This window comes from Diadema antillarum, unplaced genomic scaffold (genome assembly GCF_040938485.1).
Source record: "Diadema antillarum isolate AM-2024a unplaced genomic scaffold, OU_Dant_1.0 seq00001184_RagTag, whole genome shotgun sequence".
NCBI lineage: Eukaryota > Metazoa > Echinodermata > Echinoidea > Diadematoida > Diadematidae > Diadema > Diadema antillarum.
In genome coordinates, this window is record NW_027271984.1 from 628850 (window position 1) to 656450 (window position 27601).

The 27601-nt window shown below is 39.2% G+C and overlaps 1 protein-coding gene across 1 annotated transcript in view; it reads right to left on the reverse strand.

Annotated features, from left to right (window-relative positions):
• The window catches only part of LOC139744493 (uncharacterized), a 43610-nt gene that overhangs the window by 5301 nt on the left and 10708 nt on the right, over positions 1 to 27601 (reverse strand). Inside the window, exons 2-5 of the mRNA XM_071654926.1 lie at positions 15927 to 16132; positions 9616 to 9784; positions 3943 to 4063; positions 1935 to 2017 (exon numbers count right to left, since the gene is read on the reverse strand). Coding sequence (XP_071511027.1) covers positions 1935 to 2017; positions 3943 to 4063; positions 9616 to 9784; positions 15927 to 16132 — 579 coding nt within the window. The remainder of the gene's footprint in view (positions 1 to 1934; positions 2018 to 3942; positions 4064 to 9615; positions 9785 to 15926; positions 16133 to 27601) is intronic.

Genomic DNA, 27601 nt, shown 5'->3' on the forward strand with positions numbered 1-27601 from the left:
TATTGGACCGTCATCATTGTAGATTTGAAAACAAATGGATGACGATGGGATATGCAACAACAATAATCACGGGTGAATGGGACTCGGGTTGCTTCATCACAAGAGGGGGAAAGCCCCACAAACATCATTCACAAAGGTCATCGAATGTAAATGGAACACACCTAACGCATGGGGGGGGGGATGATCAGGTGATCATCATCATAATTATTGTTATCATGAATAAAGGTTAGATGGAAGGAGTGGAGACCGAAGGATAAACTGGATCGTCAAGAACTGAAACAATCCAAAACTTGCACAAAGTTTCAGAAAGGGACATGAGAACCGATGGAAGGAAGGTAACACAACTATTTAGCATGTTCGATTCAGCGTAGACTCTGCATTTTACGGATGTATGAAAACGCATAAATTGATGTCAGATGGAGAATGACGAAGCCTTGGAGTAGGACATAGCGTCCTTCCACCCTCAATGATAGTTGGTAGAGAAAATGGTGGAAAGCAAAGTCACTTCATTATGTGCTATTGGGCAAATTCCTTGCTAGTGAGAGATCCGCGCATTTCCCTTCTAACTCCAAAGCCACCTTATACTAAAGCTCATCTTCCATTGTTCAACGATACGCAATAAAACACGAGCACTCACAAAACCCAAGAAGTTTCACACTGACGAGGGGTAGAAGATAAAGCTGCTAGCAAAAGCACTGAAAGGAGCCATTGAAAACATATTTGTAACTACTCCAGGGCAGCAAATTTGTCGAATGCTGAAAAAAAATACAAAAGCATCCAATCTTCAAGTTCTTTAAAGGTCCTCGTCTGCGTCTTCATCTGACGATGTTCTGGACACGTACGGTACAAAATCCTTTCAAAGTGATAGCGGTGAAAGCTTTGCAATACACTATGGCACACCTGCCAAATCAGAAGAGTTGCTAATTTACCTGAAGCTGAAGATTGTAGTTTACAGAAGAAAAACAAAATCTCCCCGCAAGAGCAAAGTGTATTAATTCCGCAAGAGAGAGGGAGAGCATCCACTTGACCGTTCGATTTTGCTGCTTGCAAAGCAGTCTGCGACACATCCAGTTTGCTTGTGAAAATAATCACTGAGCCCTCCTGCCTTCGCTCCGATTTTCCTTCGAGCGACGTGCTGTGAATTCGCCAGGGTTTTGCAAAGTGGCTGATCACACCGCTTCACGGGCTTCCGATTCGTCAATTATGATTTTATCCTGTACGCGAGTCCTGTGATTCATATCATTCGTGGAATCGAAAAAATTCAGAGTTCGTGCGTCCATGTCACGAACGGACTTTTCTCCACCTGCCATCCTTGACGCATGATCGGCACGCGCGCACTCGTAGCAGGATGTTGACGGCAAATTTCGCCGAAGTACAGGGCGCCCCCATTTTGTCGTCTGATATCATAACTTTTGCGCGGAAAATGTTGCGTGTGACGTGTTAATTAGGGTTGTCAAGGATGATGAAAGATCGTGCGCATCAAAACATTCAAACCTCAGCGAAGTTTATCAAGCAGAATACAACAAAACAACAGAGATCACTGGCGCGTCGACTGCTAGGTACTGAATCACTGCATTCTCGAACCCTTCAAGGAACTCGATGCAGCCTTGATTAGTTTTATCCTGGCACCACAGCGGACACTCCTATTTCTGCTTATAGAACTATCGAGAGGAATGCGGCCCGAAAAATCGGAAGACTTCTAATAATAGCGAATTTAAACGGAACTACACATCGGGCAAACAGCGCAGGAATGGAGAGCGAAAGAGAGCAAGATAGGAAGAGAGAGAGAGAGAGAGAGAGAGAGCGTGTGTGTGTGTGTGTGCGTGTGCGTGGGAGGGGGAGGGATGGGAGGGTAACAGTGTACGTGTGTACACTGTGTTTACCCCCTTCCCTGCAGATCAATCTTCCGTCATTCGGGTAGAATGGTTGATCACCTGGGATTGTGACGTCATCAGCGGTTCTCCCACGTTGAATTTCAGGGGTTCAAGGGAAGTGATGATAATTTGAAATTGTATTTCTTTAGGAAGTCAGCGTGACACATTAAAGGGGACAGGAGGATACTGAGAAAGGCGATACAGGTAAATCATGAGTTTGTTTACAGGAAATTATCTTTTTTTAATCGCTTTATACACCGCCATAATTTATGATAGTGTAGCAAAGCCAAGAATAGTTTAATGTGGACATGGCAGTTGACGACGTCAGTTATGTTGGGCATACATGTTAACCCTGCATCACAAAACCATCAAAATCACCATACGAGGATTTTTAGTTAAAGTTTAGTTAACAGAGCAGACTCTAAGCTTTGACATAATTATTATCCTATCCAAGCGCTGAAATTTAGAGACAGATTATGCAATCATTAGCTCTTCTTGACCATGTCGACACGAACTCAGACGTTTGATAAAACCAAGGAGGTACCTGCCTAGTACCTCCTTGATAAAACCTTCGAAACTTGATGCGGTTGAATGTCTGCGTCTTGCGATCCAAACACCATCATACCGTTTCACGATATCTTTAATACAGCGGCCGCCGTGTGAGACAAAAGGTTCAAAGAACGATAAGTAAAGCAAAATCAAGGCGCTGTCATCCGCATGTCTCCTCTTTTTATCCTCATCCTCATCCTAGAAGAGTTAGAAGAGAGAACGCCCACAACTTGTTAACCTATAGCACGATACATATATCGTGCAGGGTGAATAACCCATCTGGATGTTGAAAGAGGCGGGGGGGGGGGGGAGGCTGCATGGGGATAACCTACTCAGATATCCCGGTCACGAGGCTCATACAAACTGTTTGCAAAACTTTTCCAGGACGGGAGCAGTTTGATATTAGTTCCCCGTCGAAAGTTTCTCATCTGTCCAAACAAAATATAAACAAAGAAAATGAAGATAAAAACACACACATGATTATTTGCATCATATAATTATATATCTTAGCTTATTTTCAGACGGGTGTATCCACAAAATACACATTGAAAGTTCTATAAAGAAACATGCAGATATATTTAAGTTAGGTTATGATGATAAATCCAGAGTAATGAGAGTTATTACACTGTATCCTCATCCTACCGTTTGCTTATTTACATAGTTAAAGTCTCATTACCCTTCCTTACGTGGTTAAATTTATGTAAGATATTTAGTCCAGAGTGCTGATCCTTGACTGCACATGCTGTATTTCGTTCATGGTCGTCTCCTCTCGGCGGATTTGCTATTTTACGAACACTATACGTCTACAATAATGCAATTTCGAGGAATAAGACCAAATCGACTGAAACAAGTCAAATCTTCTCAAATAAAATCACATAAAATCAACTATTTAATTTTGAATTATATCAAAACCAGTTATGGTGTAAGTTCTCATTCATCAAGGTAACGTTCAATAAATCAGACGAGCTGATGAAGCGTCCAGGATCGGACGTGAAACCGTTCTCGGAATTAAAACGGTAAGTCCAGATGAATTGATTTAAAGGGGCATTCCGGACGATTTTCATAATTTCACATCATGTAGTGCATAAATCGACAACTCCATGTATAGATTTGTGGAATTTATTGTGGTCCTTGAGCAGAGAAACCAATAAATTGAAAATCTTAAACAAATTACACTGAACAGTGTTGATGACATCAGAGCCTCATATATTTCAGAAATGTAGCAGTGTAATTCCATTACAATACCACTTGCTCAACAAGTTCACCTGTGAAAAATCTATGCACGCCTTCTTCTTTTGTTCTGCTTCCTTGAGCCCCAACTCATGCATTCTTATGGTGAGGCTGCTATGTCATCATCCTTGTTCATTGCAATTTGTTATAGATTTTGAAAACATTCTCATTCTTCATCCCAATCACTAAAAATTCTGAAACTCTATACTCAGTTTAACTGATTTATAATTGTTCAAATGTAAAAGTCTAAAAATCATCCGGAGATCCCCTTTAAATCCGAACCACTTACTGCTCGAGTTGAGGTCCGACGTTCCATTCCTCGACGCTTTCTTGCAGCTTTCCGTGATTGCTGCCATCCAGGCTATTCTCTCCTCAAGGCTCTCGCACAAAAACTGCGTCGAAATAATCCGCTATAAGGAAGGAAGGAAGCAAAATAAACAACATGTCGATTAAATCTCCCGAATAGCCGAAAAGGTAAGGTGATGAAAAACTATGTATTAAATGCAAATATTAGCTGTGTGTCATATTTCTGTCAGTACTCAATGTCAGGGGTGTACTTTTTAATGTGTTTTCGTATTTCTCTACTTTGTCTTTTGGTATAGGATGAGGTAAATTTCTACTGCATGTCGTGAGTTTTATGTAAAGCGTAACCTTTGCGAAGGCAAATAATGAGAGCGCTAACCGCAGAATACTGCAATGTTTACGCGAAAGAGAAGTGTTTCTATTTTACAATCAGTACTGCAGTCACTATACCTGCATGGCTTATAGTGACGCTGTACAAAAATGAGACACACTAGTGCGCTGCCGCTTTGAGCAGCTGAGTATGCGTGTACCATGCACACGAAAGTGTCAATCCCTTTTATGCAGGTACTGAAAGGTCCGGTCTTAAACCTAGACTAAGTGAGAATGGTTTTATCGTTTGGGAACAGAGGGGGACCCTACCGAGGAGTGGACATCGCTCTATCTTTGTAAGATATGACAGTGTTACTCTTCATCATTGCTAGGGATGTGATATAGTATACCCCCGTGACCAATGTTTATTAGTAGACATTAGGTAACCCCGACCTTGCGAAGGCAATACCGTCATGTGCATAGACATTGCTACTCTAACACAATGATGTCGAGGGGGTTAAATTCCTTCAATAAGAATAATATTCATCGCTCATCAGGGCCCTCTTAAAAATGGAAGAAGCCGGCAGAGAACGCGAATGCTTAGGCCTCTCATAGTAATATCTGGTCAGCGAGAGTTGTCAAATTGTGTCATCTTGCAGCCCGCGCGCGTCGCAAACGCAAACAAAGTACGATTGGCTATATGTATGTAAATTATGCATACAAATTACCAAGGACATGAATTGTACTATTGTCATGCGAAAGAGACCACCCTAGCAAGTCATAATAGTCATTCCCAATACACAGAGTTTCAGTTTCCCACTAGTGTTTGTCCCATAGGACAAACTGATGTTTCGCTCAGTAACGATTAGTGTTGACGCTGTCTTGTGGCCAAGTCAAATACCCCGGCAATCAAATCGAAAACCAGATAATCGCCATATCGTAAAAGAAGACAAGGACACGTGGATTGCACGGACCAAGGCATGCGGCCTTCGTCAGTCATAATCGCAAGCACGGAGAATGTTGAATGCGCGTGCGTTATTTCCTGTGTCCGATAATCGGGTTCGTTCTGTCGGCCATTGAGGGTTCAATGTCACTCCATTCAAAAGTGTACGGTCATACGGACATGGCGATTGATCGCAACAAAAAGACACATAAGGATTGAGTTGGGTTTTTTTTTGTCACATGATTCGTGTGGAATCTGTTGTCCTACAATGGCGTGAGTCATCCGTGAAATTGATTTGTTCTTGCTCACTGCAGGGAACAATGCAAATCTGAACACTTGACGCGATAATACAGAGGCAGCATATATGGCTTGATGTGATAAGGCTTAATTACACTGGGAAAATTTTCCAAAAGAGGCTCATACACCTTCTAAAGAACAAACAAAAGGCGGAGGGGATCCGATGAACTACACAGTGATATCTATCAGAAAAGGTGTCAACACGCCCAATTGACAAAAATGCAAACAAACAACGTAAAAAAGAGCTTGGCAACAAAGCAGGATCTCTGGACATGATGCATGTAACAATGAGGAAATACCGAGTCCTTCAGCTATGTCATCAGCGTCACCATCATAAAAAAAAATGCTTTTATGAATTAATTTACTACCCTGCTAAAAATTGCAGAGAGGTGTGGTTGGTGATCTGGCAGTGAGGAAAACGGAGACAAACGACACCATAATAGCAAGGGAAAAGCGAGACAGGGATATAGAAAAAAAGAGAGGAAAAGATGAACATTGACCTACTGATCAAAGTAGCAGCAGGCAATGTAAATGAATTATTGCCGTATATGTCTCTCTTCCTCTTTTAACCCGCTTCATTCGGGAACCAGATGCACGACCTGCGTACAGGCCTACTGGGATTATCATAGCTCGGCGAAAAGAAAAAGGGGGTTAACCCGTTGAGGACGAGTCCCGAGTATACTAGGGCAGCGGTCTATGGGAAATGCGTGTTGTAGCAAAATCAGTCTGTCCTCAACGGATCCCTTTGGGACAGCCACCCAAAAATTGTTATCTATACAAGGAAGCTCTATAAGCCAATAAGTCTAAATAAGGGCGACTTTTTTGATAGGGGTTGAATAAAAAAATGAAGCCTGGACTCATTTTACAGCGAATAATTTGATAATTCTTCTCATATTAAGCCTTACAAAAAGTTTGAAGAGAAATCAAAATTGTATGTGTTCCTTTATCTCCGTTCCATTCCATTTTCCTTCATCCCGTAACCCTAATCTTATAACCCCGGGTTAGGTTTAGGGTTAAGTGTCCCCGTTTTTAGGGTCCCCGGAGGACTCAGTAGTTCACTGGAAGTACTAGTAGTCATCTAAAAACTTTTATGTGACATAAAAATATTAAAGGAAAATCCATATTTTCCCGAATGTCATTCTAATTATACTCAAAGATATATTGGAATCTACTGAAATATGATTACTTTGGGTGGCTGTCCCAATAGGAAATTGAAAGAGTTGCAGGAAGGCAAAGAAATGGTATAATTAGAAAGGCAACCTGCTCGTATCTTACCACCTTACACGAATGACTGGACAATCCAAATCGTCAGTCCCTCGTGAACTTGGAATGTCGTTGTTGATAAACAGACAAAGTCACCATCACATTGCACATTGCCTTGGACTTGGAGACCTGATGGACTGCAGAAACTGTTGGCTATTAAACACAATAAACCCGGTTGTCAAACCGTCAAGCTTGAAAGAAGTGTTACGTTGCAGCAGAGCAAAGTTGGGATAACCTGTCAGTTTCCTCGAATCTTGTAGCGAACCGACGGAGTCTACACTCAAAATGTATGGTCACGAGCGGGATCGCCACACAACCAGTTTACTGATACTGTATAGACGGTCTACAGAATGATAGCATCTATTATGTTTTCTTATATCCAACACACAGTCGCGTCTATACGCAGGTAGGCAAGCTCGAAACGTCATAAAAGAGAAGAGAATTTCCCCACTGTTTCAAAGTCCGGGTTGGGAAGGAAGAAGTAGCGGTTCCTTGGCTAAAGCAGTAAACAAATCGTAAACCACAACCGAAAAACCAACTCTGAAGTGACTTCCTTCACGAAGAGTGTGTGAATTCATTTGCAAAGCAACACATGTATGCAGCGCCGCCGAGTGAAGTATAAAGAATCTAGAACAGAACGACAGCAACATCAACACCAACAACAATACTTCACGCCTCAGTTTTGTCACGCCTCGATAACCTCCAACTGTGTCGTTTTCGCCTCATGTCTATCGACATAAACTTGTTTTTCTCTCCTAAATTTCTACTTTTTCTCAGGCGTTCTACATTTTTCGTGTCCCCTCTACAACAATGGAAGTGTTTGCCGACCGTGTAAGAATCAACTTGTATGTGGGTTTATTTTTTTTGTTTTCTTTCATTTTTTGCGTTTTAGGCAAACAATGCCATTTTCACAGGTGTAACCTTGACATCGATTTCTTTTGCGCTCGTTGGGGTTGAGTCAAAGTAGGTTTACTGCTTACTTACCACAACCACTATCATTAAAAGAAAAATCTCATGATAATGCTGAGAGTCTTATGATAGAGTTTTAAAGATACTACGAGATTAAAGGGACAGTACAGTATTGGTGGAGATGAAAATTGGGCTTTTAACTTTTTTACCAAGAAAACACTTATGATAAAGTACAGAGCATACCATTTCAAAAGGAATTCAAAGTTTATTTGATGAAAATCGGGTTTGGAATGACTGAAACATCCAAAAACAAAGTAAAACAAAGCGATCGTGATAAAGTGTGGGTCCCACACTTTATAAGAATCACTCTTTTTTTGATATCTCAGCCATTTTAAAACCAATTTTTATCAAATAAACGTTGAATTCCTCGTAGAATTACATGCTCTTTCATATTTCATAAGAGGTTTCTCATTATCTCACCAAAAAAGTTAGAAACTTGAAATTAGGTCTCAACCAAAACTGTACGATCCGCCATTGATTTTGTTTATCACATATTACACGGGTGATCAGTACTAATAGAAAAAAAAAGTGAAAGTAAGTTGATAACGCCATGATGACGAATTCTTGAGACTTTTTTTTCAAAATTGCAGTTAGACAAAATAATTTAACGTTCACTATGCAATTTCTCTTATCTCTTGTTAGCCCTGTAAGGTGCTAGCCAACAGACAAGGTTTTTATATGATTGTGCAACTGTCTAAACAGGAACGATGTATACACTGATACGAAAACAGGTAGCACGGGTGGGTTTCTTATAATAATGTGGGGCATAACAACGTTTACAAGCTCCTGAAAGTGCAAAGTCCTATAAACAGAAAAGGAATGCATTCTTAAGGAGTAAAAAAAAAGAGAAGCAAAACAGACATATAATAATTTGACATGTTTGGGGTATAAAGACAAGTGAAAGTTACTGTGTCCCCATCCCTTGCTTCAACCCTTAATTTAACCATTAAAATAAGTATTGCTCACAAGTGTCGCAGCAGTTTATCAGCCGGGCAGCCGGGAACCCGGGGAGGGTTCTTAAGTTACTATTTTGAATTCAAAATTTCAACGATCAGAGGTCTAAGGATTATAAGTAAGGAATTTAATTTGAATATTGTATAGTTTTCACTTATGCTTGATGTGTGTTTAGTCAAAACACATTATCATATACGTATGATCATTTAAACGAAATAATAATCATGATAATGATTGAAATGATACAATAATAACAGCAATGGCTATAAAGCAAGTCATTAACTTTACTAAAATCATTATGATAGCAGAAATGGATCTTCTGTTCATTTCTCTGTAATCTATATAGATTAGGCTTATAAGGAGGCACTGACTCAAAGTCTGTAACAGAACAATGAGAAAAATTTTACAAAAAGACCCTTATTGTTCGAAATTCTATAATGAATGCAACCACGCCACAGGCAAACATCCAAATAGTCCGCATAAAAAACAACAATACTAAACCAAGCAGAAGTGCACGGTACCACGCACATTACTGTCATTTAAGGCAAACGTATCAGGGAGTGTATAGGTGAGAATGGTTCATTAATCAAGTGCAAATGTCATCTGTGCAAGCACTGATCATTTATACATGAAGTTCCTCTCTCGCCCTTATATTGGTATATTTATGATAACTCGTAAATAACTTTGTGCTGTTTCGACTGGACAGATGTGGATCTCTTGCAATAAGAACAATGTTCTAACATAACTTGTAAACAATTTCACCGCCCACAAATTACATGTGTATATATCAAACATAAAAGCCATAAATCCGGGAGAACCATAGAGCTCTCATGTCATCCTACTTGTTATTATGGACTGAAAAAAAAAAGAGTGAGAGGGAGAAAGGAAGGAAGAAAATAAATTTTTACAGATTTTTCTACTCACTGGATGCTGTAACTCGAAGCCGAATTTCCCGCTCGTTTTCCCCGACGTCGCGGACCGGGCCGAGCCCGTGAGCACACCGTATCCTTCCAGCGCGATCATGTCTACAGTTTGCGAGTCCGTCGGCTTGCGGTATAAGTACAGGCGCTCTTCAGTCAGCACGGTCCAGTATCTGCAAAGAGAGATATTGAAAATAATACAAGCACAAATCATTAAAGTAACTATCAACCATGGTAGTGATATTACACAATCATGATGGTATACAGACTGACAGATAGGACTTAGACAGACAGAATAGATAGATAGAATGAGAGCTATAAATAATTAGATAGATAGATAGATAGACAGATAGATAAATAGATAGATAGAAAGATACATACATACATACATAAGTAACAGATAAGTAGATAGATAGATAGATAGATAGATAGATGGATGGATGGAAATTATAACATAAAAATAAAATAGGTACTCGTATATAGATGGATAGATAGGTGGGCAGATAGACAGAAAATGGGCAGATACATAGGTATATAGATATACAGATAGATAGATGGAAAGGTATATATATGTATATATAGATAAACAGATAGATAGGCAGATAAATAGATAGACGAACACATATATGAAGTAGTTGTCAGGAGACGGTCAAACAGCAAATTACGAGGAATAAGCGAGAATCTTCAACAGTAGTTTCCGACCAGTCCTTATGTAGTGTGGCAATGGCAATAATGTCTGTCACAAAGCATGGTCTCATGGGTATTCCGATATAACAATGGTAGGCAGGTGGAGTACTACGAGTAGAAAATACTGATGGATTTTCAGAGGTAATATACATACCTAAATCTGTTGAGAGAACGTTTTTCTTTACACGTAGCATTCAGGATTAATACAAGATTACAGACAGCAAGGTGTATTAGCAGATAAAGTATCAGCAGATCCACGTTCACGTGGAGTAGGGCCTACTTCAGACTCTTGGGTATACTCCCGACGGTTTGGATAGAGCACAATATCATTTTTGAGAGTGATAATTCGCCCTGTCGTCTTCATGTTTTATACCGAAAACTTGCGGTCGTGACAGAAAGTTAAACTCCGAGAAAGAGCGGTGTCAAGGTCCGTTGCTATAATGATGGGAAGTGGTAAAATCAAGACTCATCGATTGCATTATCTGCAGATAGACAGAATGAATAGTCTGCCCAACAGTCGATCATAGGCCCTCTTAAAGTAATTGCTGTTATTTTGACACTAGAACACGTGTTATTATGTTTAACACCTTCATGGCAAATCTACAAGACGATCATTTTCGACATAATTCTGAATAATCTCTTGAGACATAATAGCGTCTCACATTATTTGATACATGCTTATGACGCATGACAGCCAATCGGCTACTTGGTTTAGTTATGAATGGATTAGGCATTACAGGACATATTATAAGGAAATAAGAATATCAGAAAGGCATTAGATCGTTGCCAAGGTTACGGGTAATCGAATCACTCCTTTTTTCCCCTTTCCTTCCCGCGACCAACAACACTGCCCAACCATGCCAAGATTGGCCGGACGTCGGGTAACGTAAGCAGGTGGTAAGGTTACCACAACAACAAAACTATTCCTCCTTGTTTTCTGCGCGCGTTTGTGAGTGAATGTATGTATGTGTGTCTTCGTGTGTGTTTTTCTCTTACACTGTCTTACGCGTTATGATCCGTAACTCATATCATAATGATACTTGCAAACAGGTAGTGTTTCTAAGCATCTAAGTAGGTCAGCGAAAAAGGAGGAGAAGCCTGTCCCGGAAATTAGCGAGGACAGTTCAATGACTCGACTGCGATACACTCACACCTCAATTTCTCGTATAACCTCCGCGCGATACGCATTATCCATCACGTTTAGCTTAGGAATTCAGTAAAGTTCAACACAGAACAAAACAAACAAACAAACAATGTGTTTGCCAACAAAAATTCCAAGACTAAAGAATGATGCACTGTTCTCCCTTTTATGCGTAATAATGTTCCCAATGCAACTGGAATTAGTTTCCTGATAGTAGTTTGAATCAGTCTTACTTTCTTAACTTTTTCTTTAATTCATCCGGGAGTTCAGAAGTGCAAATGACGTCATAACCACAGAGATACAATAGTGTATTATATCATTCTATTTCATATTATAAGTTATGATTTCATATCATATCATATCATATCATATATTATATTATATTATATTATATTATATTATATTATATTATATCATATTATATCATGTTATATCACATTATATTATATTTTATTATATTATGTTATATTGTATCACATTATATTGATTTATATTATATGATATAATATTATAAAGCGATATAAGACAATGCTCAATCTTATTCAACACTGAAGTATGCATGGATACGGATTTCTTTTCTTGTGCGCTATGAGCACTTCACAGAATACACATTGGCACCATCAGAACAAGGCAAGAGTCCCTTTGTTGAAGGGGGGGGGGAGGGGAGATCAGAAAATCACGTGGTCCCATGCCACAGGAAATATGATGTGAGTTTGTTCCCTCTCTATTGCGATCTCGATCCACTTGCCCAAACAGGATGACAATGAAACATGAATAAAGCATATCCCGCGCCAATTTTCCTTCAAGAAGGCGGAAGTTAGGCAAGTATCGCGGGGGATATGATAGTGCCTAATATGGGGTTGAGTGGCCTACGACCCCTGTTTCTGTAATAACAATCGTAACTATATCACAAGAGTATTATGCCAAACCAAACCAAAAAAGAGTGAAATTTGATAGATTTAAAGAAATAAAAACAAAGACCAATACTCTTCACACCTCAGCCACCTTGGCGCTGCCTGTTTTTTCCCATACGTAATGACTCAAATTGTCAGATTATATTTTGTTTTGACAATATTTAACATCTGGGTGTTACTGCTAGAAAGCAGTATCACCTAGTGACCTCGAACCATCGAAATCATTTCAGTTAAAATCCTTATGTTCAAGACATGAACACGTCCTGCTGGTGATAACACTCTTTCCTCTTTGGTTATTGCAGGAACTGTAAGATAACAATTTATAAGGAACATGAACTTGATGAATTCAACGATTTTGATGTACACTCCCTTTCATAGAAACAAAGGAAAGGCAAGATCTGTGTGAACTTGGCGTTATCATTATGTCAACACGGTCACGCTGGAAATATCTACTTTTTCATCACCAATATTAAGATAAGAGTTTCTGATAAGAGTCTCTGTTTTCACACGCTGCTGTCCCTTATGGAATACAGTTTAACATGAAATATTCAGGTCTCAGAACAATGAATGAACGAATGCATGAATGAATGAATGAATATAAATGAATGAATAAGTGAATAAATGAATCAATCAATCAATTAATCAATCAATCAATGTATAAATGAATGAACGAATAGATTAATGAATGAATGAACGAATAGATTAATGAATGAATGATTTAATAAATAAATGAATAATTAATTCATTCATTCTTTAAATGAATAAACAAATAAATGAACAATTGCACTCATTGTTCAAAGAAATAGTTCAATGAATAATGAATGGTTAGATAAAAAAAGAAGAACAATAGATACATTATAAAAAGACAAACAAACAAAGGAAGGTAGAAGCATCATCTGAATGAATGAATAGAAAGGCAGTACTTGTTAAAAAACAAAACAAAACAAAAGATGAACGAATGAAATGGATGCATTCAGAGACATGTGAACAACACTGATTGACTTTAGCACGAGAGCGGATGACCGATATACCCTACATATTATTCCTTATATAGGTATTGTTTCTCTGCAGGCTTATCTTATAATCTAGGCAGTCCCACTAAAAACAAATTAAATCGAGATAATGACCGGCATCGCATACAGTAGATGACATAATCACCCTTGACCCTCGGGGCGGTCAGTGGTCAAAGAGAAGACTATCTGTTCAGTTTTGTGGTTGACGGAAGAGGACCACATTTCACCGTCTCTTGCTTCTGTCTGTGTTATTTCTCCATCACACAAATATGTGGGGTTGAACGTCCAAGGCTTGACATATATTCCTTGACACTATAATAATACAGAAGTGATGTCTAACATATCACCTACATCAACGCGAGTTCGTAATCCTTAATCTTATTTGCATCACAAAAAAAGTGAGATCGGTCTGCGATTGGTGACTATACATTAATTTACGGATACTTCTGTCCAATTTGTGGAACATAGTATCGCCTTGTCACCGAAGATAATTTGTTTTCCTTGTGAAGGAAAGGAAGTATTAACGATAGTCGTCTGCAATGAGATTACCTTCGCAGCTTATCGGGATCTTCCTGCATGTCTTCGGAGTTATTGCCTATTTATTTATTTGAGCTGTAATGAGATTAACTCGTAAGAATGACTTTTCCTTTTTGCAGATACATGTACATTGGATTTTCGCAGTTTTTCCGTCAAGTACTAAGCATCCATTCCTTGATTGAGTGAAAGAGCTAAACGACTATTTAATGGACTTAATTTAGCGTTACCAACTCCAAGACCGAGTAGTGCACGCATGTAATAATACTATAACATTTACACGGTGCAGGTTCTTCGGGTTGTCGTTTAGAAGTGCATTTCGGTCTTCAAGAGTTACAGCGCCACCAGTAGTTCAATACGGGTTAATCATCCATCGTGTTTCACAAGATAACCATAATATGCCCAGAATGCTTTTGTTCATCCAGGCAATAATAGCAATGATAATATAGACCATTATCATTAATCTAGCGAAATTCGTTTCTCGGCAGAGCAAGTTATCGAGCACAAGCCTTAATATCTGCAAAGATTATTACTTGGCAAGTTTTCACCTCTCTCTGAAATGTATGTTTTATTCTGCGTGTACTATACAACCATGAACGTTTTGATGTCGCACTAGGAGCTTGCGTTTGAAAATTGAAATAGCTGGTAAAATTTATGAAATTTTGCGAAGCACATGCATCTTTACATTACGTGAGCGTGTTTTTTGGTTCTTTTCATTGGTTCAGACACCACGTTAAAGACATAGTACAGGACTGGAGGAAGCACAGCGTAAAATCTTTTTGCTTTGATATCAAAATAAATACTTTATCCGTTGAAATATTCCTGAAGCTCTAAAAAGGATTTGATTCGCCCAAGGTCTGGGGGAGGGTTTATGCAGGACTATTCCTTACTGACAGGAGGCTCTAGAAATGTGTATTTAGGGGTGTATGAAACTTCAAGAAAGGAAGGTGGCAAGGGAAAAGAAAGTAGGTCATACATCTTTCAGCAAGCCTGGGATGTGTTGGTATCCTCGATGATATCATAAACTCAAAACTCATCCTTGAGCTCTTCAGCGGCATACAACAAAGTCAACCCATGGAATAGGGAGACACCCACCCACCCCCCCCCCCCCCTCAAGGTCCATTAAAAGGGAACCTCCATATTTCTTATAGACCGATCCATATGCATGATATCCCCCTCGACTAGCTCGCGCCCGCCGCAAAATATCATTATAATGTATCATGCATTTAGCATACGCGTGCGCTTAGGACACCAACGGTATATGGCGGATATTGCTGCCAACTGGTTTGGATCGGTCTGTATAACGGTTATACATTTGACTACACCTTCGAGGATTATATTATAATGCATGATAATTACTCAGAATAAAAACCTCTTTATCGTACTGAAGCTGATTATTAAGTCTCGATGTTATTCTCCAGCTATAGTTTCGAAACGAATCTCGTGAGAGGCACTGAATCAAACCGTAAATTTTTGGTTTTAAATTGAGGCTGCTACTATGGAGTGATGGTGATGATCTGTAGAAGAAAGGCTTTCTATTTCTAAACTGGTCATGCTGTGTTGTTTTTATGCCCATCTTCCCTTTTTCACCTCCGCTGTGTATTTTCTAACCGTTCTGCGTTCTCCACAGTGTCCTGAAGAACTGCGGGATTATACTCAAGACAGAATAATCGAAAAAACGAATTAAAAAAAGAAAAGAATGTCCCGACATTGCCATTCATATTCATCACAGATTAGGACTTAGATAAAGTGATTTCATCGGGTGAAAAGACTTCAAAGAGTTGCAAATTTACTTTCCTGGCATCTTTGATTTTTACACGTCCGTTCTAAAGTGTACTTTCATTATAACAAAATAATATCTTTTTAGCGACCTGCAATTTCCTATTTTTCAACTATTGAAGTTTATTGCCTACTTAATTGAAAACGCAAGTATTTCATCAGCATTTCTTTAAGTTAAGCACGGACAGACGAACTATTTAGGACTTGCCAGGATATCAGAAAGTATATCATTAGTTTGACTTCTCACCTTCGCCAGGAGCCACTCTTCTTCACGTCGAGATAACCCGACCGGACTGGGCTGAATACTTCACTGGCCGGCACAGGTACCGTTCGCTTGTGGCGCTTGGTTTTGGAGGGAGGCGTGGTACGTCCACCAAGCAGAGTTTTGCGAGTTCCCGTCGACGCCCCGATATCGTCCAGCGACCGGCTGAGCGACCGAGCTGCCATGTCCTTCTGCGTTGAGGCAAGTGAAAATGAGAGAAACGGTAACATAGAGTTTGGCTGTCCGTAGATGGGTTCTCAAAGAATAAATACGGGTGGCGTTGGTGCTTTGTAGTGTACAGTGTATGCAGAACAATCGTGAAAGGTGTTTAGTTTAACCAAGGAGGTATCTCATATCTCCTTGGTTAAACAAGTCTTTATACGTGCAACTGGTAACTTTCCAACATAAAAATACCCACAATCATCACATGTTGACACATTAAGTAGCAGCTGGAACCAGAACTTTTTCTATTTCCGTGCGTCGTTTCGCGCGAGAGTGCGGATGTTACTCGCACGTGCTAATGACGTCATGCGCAGACAATGACAACTTCGAATTATGCGCACGTCCTAGGGTTCCGCTTATAGGTATGCACATGATAAGAGAATTCCTTCCTGGACCTTTGTTCTTTGTACGTACTTCTCATCGATTTCACCACACTAGAAATTACAAAAAAGATATCACCAAAAATAAAATCCATGCACTGTCAAAAGGCTCCGTACGAAGAGGAGAATTTTGCCCCCCCCCCCCATTAGAACGTCTTGTAACATGAAAACAAGAATGCGAGAGAAAGCAACGGGGTAGCAAAGATTCTTGGATCTATACCATCTGCGCCTATGTCCCAAGATGATGATATTCACTTCATTTTCCAGTATTTTGGCAGAGAAGAAGAAATATTTTTACTTGTCGTCATCGAATATAAAGAGAGAAAGAAAAAAATGAAAACAGAATGGAGGAAGAGACCATACGACGAGTTCAAAACTTAAAATACCCTCGTCATTTATGATTCATGATCCTGTACCTATTCTCAGAAGGGAGCACCTATACCTATATGCAGTCTTGCTCTTAGTCGTGTTGATATAATGTCGGTCATGTTCTCAGGATATTTTTTTTTTTTGCATGTCCGTCAGTGTATCGTACCAGTTCCACCAGCGCGCTACACCTTATGGTAAAAAAAAAAAACATGTAGGATCCTATGTACGAGACAACATCCAACTAAAAGAGCAAGTTCACATGCAGAAAAAGATACATGTTGTTTTGGAAGTCTATAACAAGACAATAATGTGGCACACTGACGGAGTGAAATTTACCCCTGGAAACGAAATCGCGTATTTGTACTATTGTCATGCCTTGTGACAAAATGTAATCCTGGAAATAATATCATTATGAGAATGATTCCGCCGTATATACACGTGGACGTCATGCTCCGGGGATTTCGAATGGTCGTGCAGTCACGGGGAAATAGTGAAATGACTTGATGACTCACTGACATTGACCGCGTGTCATTTTGATTCACACCCCATTAAGTAATATTTACATTCTGACTAATTCTAAAGAATATCTATATCCAACGGATAAACGGCGAACGGATGAAGGTATACATAGAAAGTCGAAAGAGTGCATTTCCCTTGTGCAACTAATGCCAGCTGAATGCGGAGCTCAGTCGCGCTGTACACGGCGTCTGGTCGGGCTAGCGCGAAGCCAGTTTGATCTGTTCGATCTCGAGGTTACGATGCGCGATGCCAGCAAAATGCAACTAGAAAAGTAAGTCTAATAAAAGAACATTTCGTGGCAATGAGGTAGGCTTATTGACCATGCGGGCCAGAAAAGAAAGAATAAAGGTGACTCCGTTCTGTGCTTTGGGGGGCCGCTTATCTCAGAGCCATAGGCCTTGGACAGGTTTATTCAGCTCGGCAACAGCCATTTTTAGCATCTCGCACCTGTGGTATCTACGCACGTTCACTGCTATGATTCTATATTCACGACACATACACCTACTCATCCCCCACCTCACACACACACACACACACACACACACACACACAAACACACACACACACACACACACAAACACACACACACACATAACATTTCCTACTAAAACATGACATGCCTCCTTCGTGTACGAAGATGACCATGGATTTAAATCACACTTTTGTTCCTGTAGAGCTAAGTAGGGAGATGAAGGAATAGATAAATGAATACATGAAAAAAAAAGATGTAGATATAGATGAACAGATGGATGGTGAGATTGATGAATATCCCATTATTGATAGTCAGGCAGATAGATAGATCACTTTTACTAAAAAAAAAGCAACACCGTACGTGATATTCAGTTCATTTTCGTATTATCGATATTCCCTCCTCGGTCGGAAAATTATCAACTTCCATCTTTCAAGATCTCGTATAGCCAATATCCAATCGATGAGTGACTCCGTTGGAAAGCAATATATGACAATGATTAAAGAATGATGAAATTAGAATATTTGTGTCTCTTTTTGTATCATTTTCCAATAATTTCCAACGACGATCACAAACATATGCGATTACAACGGTATAGGTAGGCCGAATGTGATTTTATTCTATTATTATTGCCGGTTATTTTTTACCCCGTTCCTTTTCATGATACGGACAGTCCAGAATTACTGCAGGATACAGGCTGCGGTCACTAAATGATGTAGGTCGGGGCTAAGCCTTTTAGAATACAGGGGTGTCATGGCCGCGCGCACCTTATTGACAGATCTGATCCTCGTCCCCAATTTATCTCATTAACATAATTCGGAAGTGACCCCTCGTATTGTCTTTCCTTAATTTGATTTAATTTCCTAAATGTGCCGCTTGGTCATTAAAGAAACCCCATGGCTTAGCAATTTTTGAAATGTAGGGGATGTTGACTTGAAGGTGCGGATCTTGAAAATAGCAGATTACATCTTTGGGTTTGTTGGGGCTTTTTTTTTTTATTCTCTCTCTCTCTCTCTCTCTCTCTCTCTCTTTCTCTCTCATTTTGTGACGTCTCGATTGGCCAAGTATATTTTGATTTTTACTGTCATCTTCGGAATGTGCAACAAAGGGGTTTAGTTCCATACATGTCGCTTTTGCCTTTTAAAGGACAAGTCCACCTTCATAAACATGTGAACTGAGAGAAGGCAGCAATATTAGTAGAACACATACGTGAAAGTTTGAGCAAAATCGGACAATCCGTTCAGTTCTTGGAAGTTTCAGTACCGCGATCGCTGGATGTGAAGACTACGACAGCTTGCGATGTCATATGTGTAAATCAAGAAAGAAATTCAACATATTTTCACTTTCCTTGCATAATAAAAGAGCACATGATTTGCCTCTTTCAGAAGGCAGGGGGAGTAATGTTATCCTAACATAATAGATATCAGTTACAAGTTGAAGAATGTGTACTTTTTCCCCAAAAAAATGAAATTATGTGGAATTCTCTTTATAATTTTCCTTATATTGTTCTACTCACGTGACATCATGCGCTGGAGTAGTCTTCTCATCCAGCAGTAACAGCACGGAAGCTTTAAAAATCATAACTTTTGAACGGATTGTCCAATTTTCTTCAAACTGTCACTAATGTGTTCCATCTATATTGCTGCATTATCTCAATCCACATGTATATGAAGGTGAACTGTGTCCTTTAAATGCAGGCTGTACTAAGGAGCTTGTGTTTGAAGCTATTTGAAATTATGATCGACTGATCTGCATCACCATCCTTATGATGTAAAACGAAAAGATGTGTGCGCAGGATGTGTAGTAGTTGAAACTAAAGCGTCAATGTGTGTTATTAGGTATCAGTCTAGGGACTAATCCCACGTTCGGTTTTTTTTGTGTGTGTGTGTTTTTTGTTTTTTTTTTTGTCTCAGGCGCGCATGGAACTAAACTTAAGGAGTGATGCCTCAAATAGATGAATTAAGGAGGCATGTTTAATAATTTTCTTTGCTTTCGGTATGGGAAGAGGAGAAACGCCTTGAAAGAAGACTGAGTGTGTGTGTGTGTGTGTGTGTGTGTGCGTGCGTGCGTGAGAAACGAGAGAACAAGGTTCACAAAAACAGCTTGGCATCCTCCCCCATACCTTCTGCCAGTATGGATGAAAACACGTGCATTCATGACCGATTCCTCGTCAAATTTCGAATGAAAAATGACAGGCGAAATCACCCCTGTCCATTACTGATACTATGCTAGCCATCAACCTATTTTCTTCTCCCCCCCCCCCCCCCAGCATTTTTATTTGTTTGATTGTTTGTTTGTGTGTGTGTGTGTGTGTGTGTGTGTGTGTGTGTGTGTGTTAGGGTAAAAATACTGAATCTGGCAAAGTGTGATTTTTCCCTTCTTCACTGACCAGGGGTCCATGTTAGTGTCTTGTAATGAAATCACGCGTCACATTCCATATTTTCGATGGATATGACAATATCAGACTGGATCTCGTGCTGCTGGTAAAGCCCTTCAGCAGAATCTGCTTAAAAGATCAAGTTAGTCTTGCCTATCCCTGGGATAGATATTATAAAGGATGAGGAGTCGGTAATCAATGGCAAAGTAAAAATAAGTCTCTTGTATACTGCCTGTGGAGAGAATATATCATAATTATCATCACATTCATGGGGGGGGGGGGGGCATTTCATGAAGCATTTTGGTCGGATATCTTTCTGACAAACTGTTACAAGCTACTGAAATCCTTGCATCTGATTGGCTGAGAGCAATTTTGTCCGACAAAGTTGTTGGACAAAATGCTTCATGAAATGCCCCTAGGTGTGAGTTTCGTTAACATATACATTGTTCAGCGATACTATCGTTTCATCTGTGATATCTTTAAAGCTCTGTTTATAATCTAAAATCATACATTGGAAGTCATACTTTGGAAGTGGTCAAGGATTAGGATTAGGGTTAGGGTTATTATAACAATAAGAAAAGCCTGCATTCAATTCATGATAACTGCTTAAAATAAAAACAAAGGAAAATATGCCGTAAGTCATGGAGCTACTGTTGTAAATAGCTCCAAAGCAACAAGAAATGCACAACGAGTCAAACAGGAGATTTCAAACCAGACAACAAGAATTACTCTTACCGCCACACCAAGGAGGTATAATCACAAGAGCTAGGTCCCCAAGAAACTCTTGCAGAGTGAGTACCAAGAATCAACACCCACCGTTCGGGGGATCAGTGCAGGCGAGTTGTTTCCACGGAATATCCAGTCTATGGTCATACGACGTGCATGTCTGCCGTTTTTATTAACCACACCTCATTCGCGACTAAACAGCGATAGCGGATACGTTGGACTCGGTTATAGTCTCGATAACGCTAAAAATAAACCCACAATACAAAATCGAGGAAAATTGAATCAAATAGCTAAAATAAGACAGATATCCGTTGATGATTTGTCAAACAGTCACAACGAAATTCATTGTTCACCTGTGAACAATACGCGAAAAAAAATCGCTAAAATGTCACTGAGGGAAATTTTGAGTTTTCGTGCAAAATCATTTCCTCCGTCCGTCAGGGTGCACGACCGCCAGCAAAATACGGCTGAACCTCTTCCCCTTAGCCAGCCGCTGGGCACCTCACTTCGGTCGCTACCAGGTCGTTTAAAAGTCTTCGACCTTCCCCTCGTAGATACTAGAGACTTCAGTGCAGTGAAGTTCATGTCGCATGCTGACTGATGTGTGTTTAAAGGGGTTGAGTAGTCCTTCAAAGTGGAAATGGGATCACTGAATTCTAATAATGTTTATGCCTTGGAATGGGACGGAGAAAAAATACTGGAAAAGGCCTTGGACATCCCACATCATACCATTGTATACAGATTGGGTCATCAAAATTAATAGAATTCCTCCTAAAATAATGTGCGTTGTAATATTTCAAGTGGCTTCTACTTATCTCGCAAAAAGTTAAAATCTGAATCCCCATCTCAACCAAAAACCAGACCATCCCTTTAAGGCATGCTTGTTATCTTTTTCTCATCTAATCCATATTCTAAAATTGTCATTGATATCAGCGCATTGTAGAAACGTTCATTCTTTAACGTTCATTACTTTCTTCATCTTTCGCTCCTTTCAGTAAAGGCATATCAACAATGGAATAGGCTTTTAGTGGTGTACACGTCTGCCAATCAGGTGGCTGGATTTCCTGGAATGTCTTTATGATACATTTGTTGCAGTCCGTTTGAGATGTCACTGCTGTCATATACATTGTATACTTGTCTTGATGTCTGCGAGTTTGAAGTTATGATAATAAAGATAAAAATGCTGATAATTACATTCCAGCTCGTCCAATGATAAACAAGGACGCGCGTTGTCACTCTATCATACATGCATCGAAATGTTACGCAACAGCAAATGTCAATCAATTTCATCAAGCGTGTGATATTGCGCGGGCCAGAGGGGATATCTTCTCCTGATGGGTTTATGATTTATATGACTGCACGGCATACATATCTATTATACTACTCCACTGGAAAGACTGACTACATCAGAACATTGGATAGGACGGATCCCAGCCGGGGCCACGGCGGTCAGCTTCTGTCCGTCTTGGCTTGAAGCAATTATAGGCTACCAGGGGGTCATTCTAAGAATAGTCTTATATACCAGCACGAAACACTTAAAAAAATACACTTCGAATTTCTTTGCAAGTCTGTTTCAATAACTTCTGTGCCTGATGTAACTGACATTTGAAATCCATGCAACTCAATAAATTGAAAAGCAAAGGAATAATGATGAAAAGTACAGACACATTGTATACGAACTGATAGGCAAATTCGACGAGTAATCGAACACATACACTATGAAATTGAATTAATAAATGGACAAATAACTAGATAAGTAAACATAAAAGGTATAATGTAGGTGAATTACTCTGATATACTTTACAGTAACAGGAAATTTGTAAAGTACATTTTGAATTATTTTGTATATTTTCAAATACCTAGCAATGTGTCCTTTATCTCCCCTTAAAAGTTGTATAGCTTTGACGGAGAGTATTTCGAGGTGTTATGAAATGTCTCACTTCGTGTGTGCGCGTGCCCGTAAATGTTCGTTTTTATGTTTCTATGTGTAACTATGTGAAGAGATATTCTAAAACAAGTCAATCATCGGATAAAGAGCAAAATACATGTAAAACCTTTCCAATGGCATACCTCACTTGTTAAATGGCTAGATATATTCTTGAAGCTATAATTTTAAAAAAAATCAAGTTTCTTATTATTTTCCTTGTTTTTAGCAGGTTTATCTACAAGTATCTCAATTTACGAACAAAAGAAGATAATTCGTTTTGCGATCAAACTATTAATATAATTATGTCTGCATGTAGGCATGACAACTGTGCATACGTAAGGCCTATCTTTACACCACCACCATCTTCGTGAAATTACACATCAAGATATAAATGTCGTTGGAGGAAATAAAATGCTTGCGAGAATAAAATGTATTGTTTTACAATTTTCCCCTCCTTGGAAGCATGTCGCGTAGGGTTTGATATTTCATATCGCATCAAAACATGACATACAATACGTTCTTTTTACATTTTATGAAGTAAAATAATAAAATCAATGTCAAATTGTGAAATGATATGATGACGTAGTGAAAATGAGATGCGCTTGCGTTTCCTGAATATGTACACCACCTAACTGGTGCGACATGTGATGTGAAATAAACATCCTCATGATAATGATATCACGCCGTATGCTTCCGTGTGTGAGTGTTTGTAAATGAAGAGTACATTCACTGCATTCGTCCAGGAAAATACCAGGAAAATTAAACACTGCTTCGGCATGCACTGCATGTAGAGTATAGTTTTCCCCTGAATGAACACATAAAACAAACAAAAAACAAAACAAAAACAAAAACAAAACAAAACAAAAATAGAAAAAAATCACAGAGGAAATGATAACATAATAATGATAACAAAGTAAAGTGAAACGAAAGAGAATGACGTTCGTGAAAACTGCTTTGTCTTTCTTCCGTACATTGATGGCAGGCGAAGAGAAAAATTCATCATTTCCCTTAAATGGAAATCCTCATCAACAAACAATTGAAAATCTGGAATAAAAGAATGTACCCATCCTGTACAAGAGATTCACCAAACCGGTTACAGTTATAATTTTAGTTACAGTACTTAATTGGATGCACCGTCGACCTATGATGTCAATTAAACCGTAGTGTTTACCTTTCATGTTTAGCTTTGAAAACACTTTTAGACGTTGAATTGATGTTTGCCTCTGTTGACTCAGTTTCGATTGCAAATGCCGGAAAAAGTACTCTCTAAAAAAAATGGAGTGAAAATTTTCACTCTTAAAGGAGTGAATACAAAAAAAGAGTGAATTTTGAGTGAAATTGGGGTGAATTCTGAGTGAGTGAAAATGTTCATTTTCACTCGTTTTAGAGTGACGTCAGGGATCACTCCAAAATCTTCGAGTGATCCCTGAGGTCACTCCAAAATGAGTGGAAATGAACATTTTCACTCGAAATTCACTACAATTTCACTCGAAATTCACTATTTTTTGTATTCACTCCTTTAAGAGTGAAAATTTTCACTCGATTTTTTTAGAGAGTACAGCATTGACCTTGCGCATTATTTCATAATCATGTTTAAACCACGGAGTACGGGAATGTGTATAAAAGTGTACATTTTATTAGGATTGGAGAATCGCGCAGATAACTAGTTAATTTGATTGTCACTCTCGTAAAGGTTCAACGAGATAAATAATGAGCGTAATAATGTGCCATGTCATTATTCCACTGCTATATGTAATGTAGTTTAACTCTGCCGCTGTTGTTTGTTTATTAACTGTGCCCTCATCCAAACCGCAAAAGATGAGGTTAATTGTACATTGTCCTACAGTAGATTCAACGTTTGAACAGAGAAGAAAGACTGGACAATAGCTTACCTGGAATAAGTTAATCTGATTGTTTGCTTGCTTGCTTTCCTGTTTTAATTTGTCCGCACATTGTTTTTTTTTTATTTGTTGTTTGTCTTTTTGATCGCTTGTTTGAAAATTGTTTTGGTTTTGTTTTGAGTCCCATATCTCTGAATAGGCCTTCGTGACCGTCGCATGGTCCATCTCGAGCCAGGATATGGAATACAGTCGACAGAGTTGGGGGTCGCGATGTCACGCTCTGTTGCTATGACGACCCGGCAAGACCATTGGGCGTGTCAGCACGGGAGGGCTAGTCTCATCTTAAGCCGTACGGAAGGATGGGGGGGGGGGGGGGAGGGGTGGAAACAATCAACAATCGTGCACAGAGTAAAAAGTGAAGCTCAGAACTGAATTAAAGATCAATAAATCTCCGTCCATATCTCACTCCTCATTTTTTTCTTTATAAGATTCATTTGCGCTGCATCATAATCTTTAAATAACTTGCACTTCTAACGACCACGAGTAAACATACAAAGATAGCATCTGTCATTACAGTCTATGTCCACGAAACATTCGTTTTTTGACGTCAGCAAATACCTTTTTGTTTTCAATAGCATCCACCGATGTAAGAAATTATTCTCCTTTCTCAATAAATTGCTGTTATGACGACACAGGTCATCATACGTCATATGGAGTCAAATATCAAAAGGTTGCTATCATTGTTTTGGGGAAGTCGAGGTGCCATGGGGCGAGACCCGCGGTGGATTACACCCAATGTATCCTTCAACTGCCGACACTCCTCTATTCTAAATTGGAATTCAACTCATGGTGATAATGGCCGAGTCTCGGGAATAAGAAGTTTACAACTTCAGACTAGAGGGCGCCGTTTAGTGTTCAATAAAATCATTAGGGAAAGAAAGTCATCGTTTTTATTATCCATTTAGTTATTCTTTTCGTTTCTGCGATAGGGGTGGTCGAAAAAATTATAGTTTGGTTCGCCTTGTTCTCTTTTGTGGAAATTGTTTCAACGATTGGGAAGTTTTTGTTTGTTTGTTTATTTGTTTGTTCGTTCGTTTTGTTTGTTTGTCTGTCTGCCTGTCTTTGGGGAGGTGGGGGTTGAGAGTAAGAGGACTTGTCACAAATAGGCCGTAATATCTCGATGTAAAGCATAGCTATACTTATTCCACTTTGAGAACCACAACACATTTTTGAAGTTCAGCACTCACTTTCAGATCGACATACGAATTATGTACCGAACAGTTGGCAATGAAAGCAAGCAAGAAAACAAGACGAAATGACAAAACAAATACAGACACTTCTAAGAGGAGATAACAGGAAATAAAATATGAAAAGAGATTAATATAAAAGGGTGCACGTGGAGAAGTAACGGTATGTATCAATATCCTCCCCTTCGTTATATGATATATATCATATAACACATATCTTTTCAGATGTATGTTCCCCCTATTCGAACATTCTATGTGAATCATAATTATACTAAAAAACGCGCCATATCAACGGCACTAAAACTGAACGTGAAAAAAAGAAAGAAATAGAAGTGGAACACAGGGTCAACCATGTATGATGAGCGACAGTCAAGGAAATTCAGAACGTGCACCTCGCATGATGACAAGCACACAAAACAGAACGAGAGAGGGCGCTACAGGAAATTCGCCCAAGTTCTCTATCAAGCATGATCAAGGACGCATTGTTGTTGTAGGTGATCACAGAATGCAGAATGCACCAACCCAGTCAGCTTTGTCAAAAGCACGATTCACGATGATATTTTCATGTTCATATTCAGGAGCACTGATTTTCCTTTGAGGGCTCAGTCGCAAGCTTTTTTGAAATAATTGTTTTGTTTTTCTAATAGATATTCCGATTGTTGAAATTCAGTTTGTATGCAAGCAGTAATTGTAGCTTTTGGGCCAGTCTCTGGCAAACTTCCTGGATTATCAAAAATATATAATATACATCTGCATATCCGTGCAAGTTTATACCTTTAGAAGTATTGCTATCCGGAAGGTATTATACACTCGGAACTATCATATCATTCTCATGGAGCTACGTGTAGCTCCGCGATATTATTACGGTTATGTATAAAATGTCTGCAAAATTCAAGTTTATAATTGAAGATTAGCTGGCACTTATATTATGCTTTGTTTTACGTGACTGCTCTAAGGGAACAATATACATGCAAGAAAGCGATGATGGGACCGAAGGCTATAAGTCTCCTCCGAGGGACTAGTCAATGAGAATAAACTTGCTTGCCTAGGGATACCACCATCTCAGACAGGGGACTCGAACTACGGACCTCGCTGAGTAACTGTCCGTTGTTTTATCTACTGAACCACTAGAACTCTTTACGCAGGGAAGTGAAAAAAAAACCACCAGCAATAATCCTGCCTGAGGGGTACTAGTTTATTTTTTTCCAGCAAAATTCCAGTTTACTTACAATCTATTATTGAAATTTCAAAAGTTTAGCGAATATAGTTTCTTACTGACGATTAGAAAAAGTTTTCCCGATAAACAATGTAGCATGATAACCAGTGCATACAAACCGAATTGTAAATACAGTTGAAATGTATTAAGCAGAAGGTAATGCATTTTACAGCTTGCTACTGGATTCTGAGAAATATAAAATATCCTTACATTTTGAGCAGGGAGGTTCCACCTCCCTGATTTGAGTACAGTTTGATTAACTGACTCTTGGCTGTGCGGCCGTTCATGTGGATAGTAACCAAGCGCAACTTAACTCTACAGCTACCATTGGTAATGCTATTATACGTTCACTGGCAACAATATAATT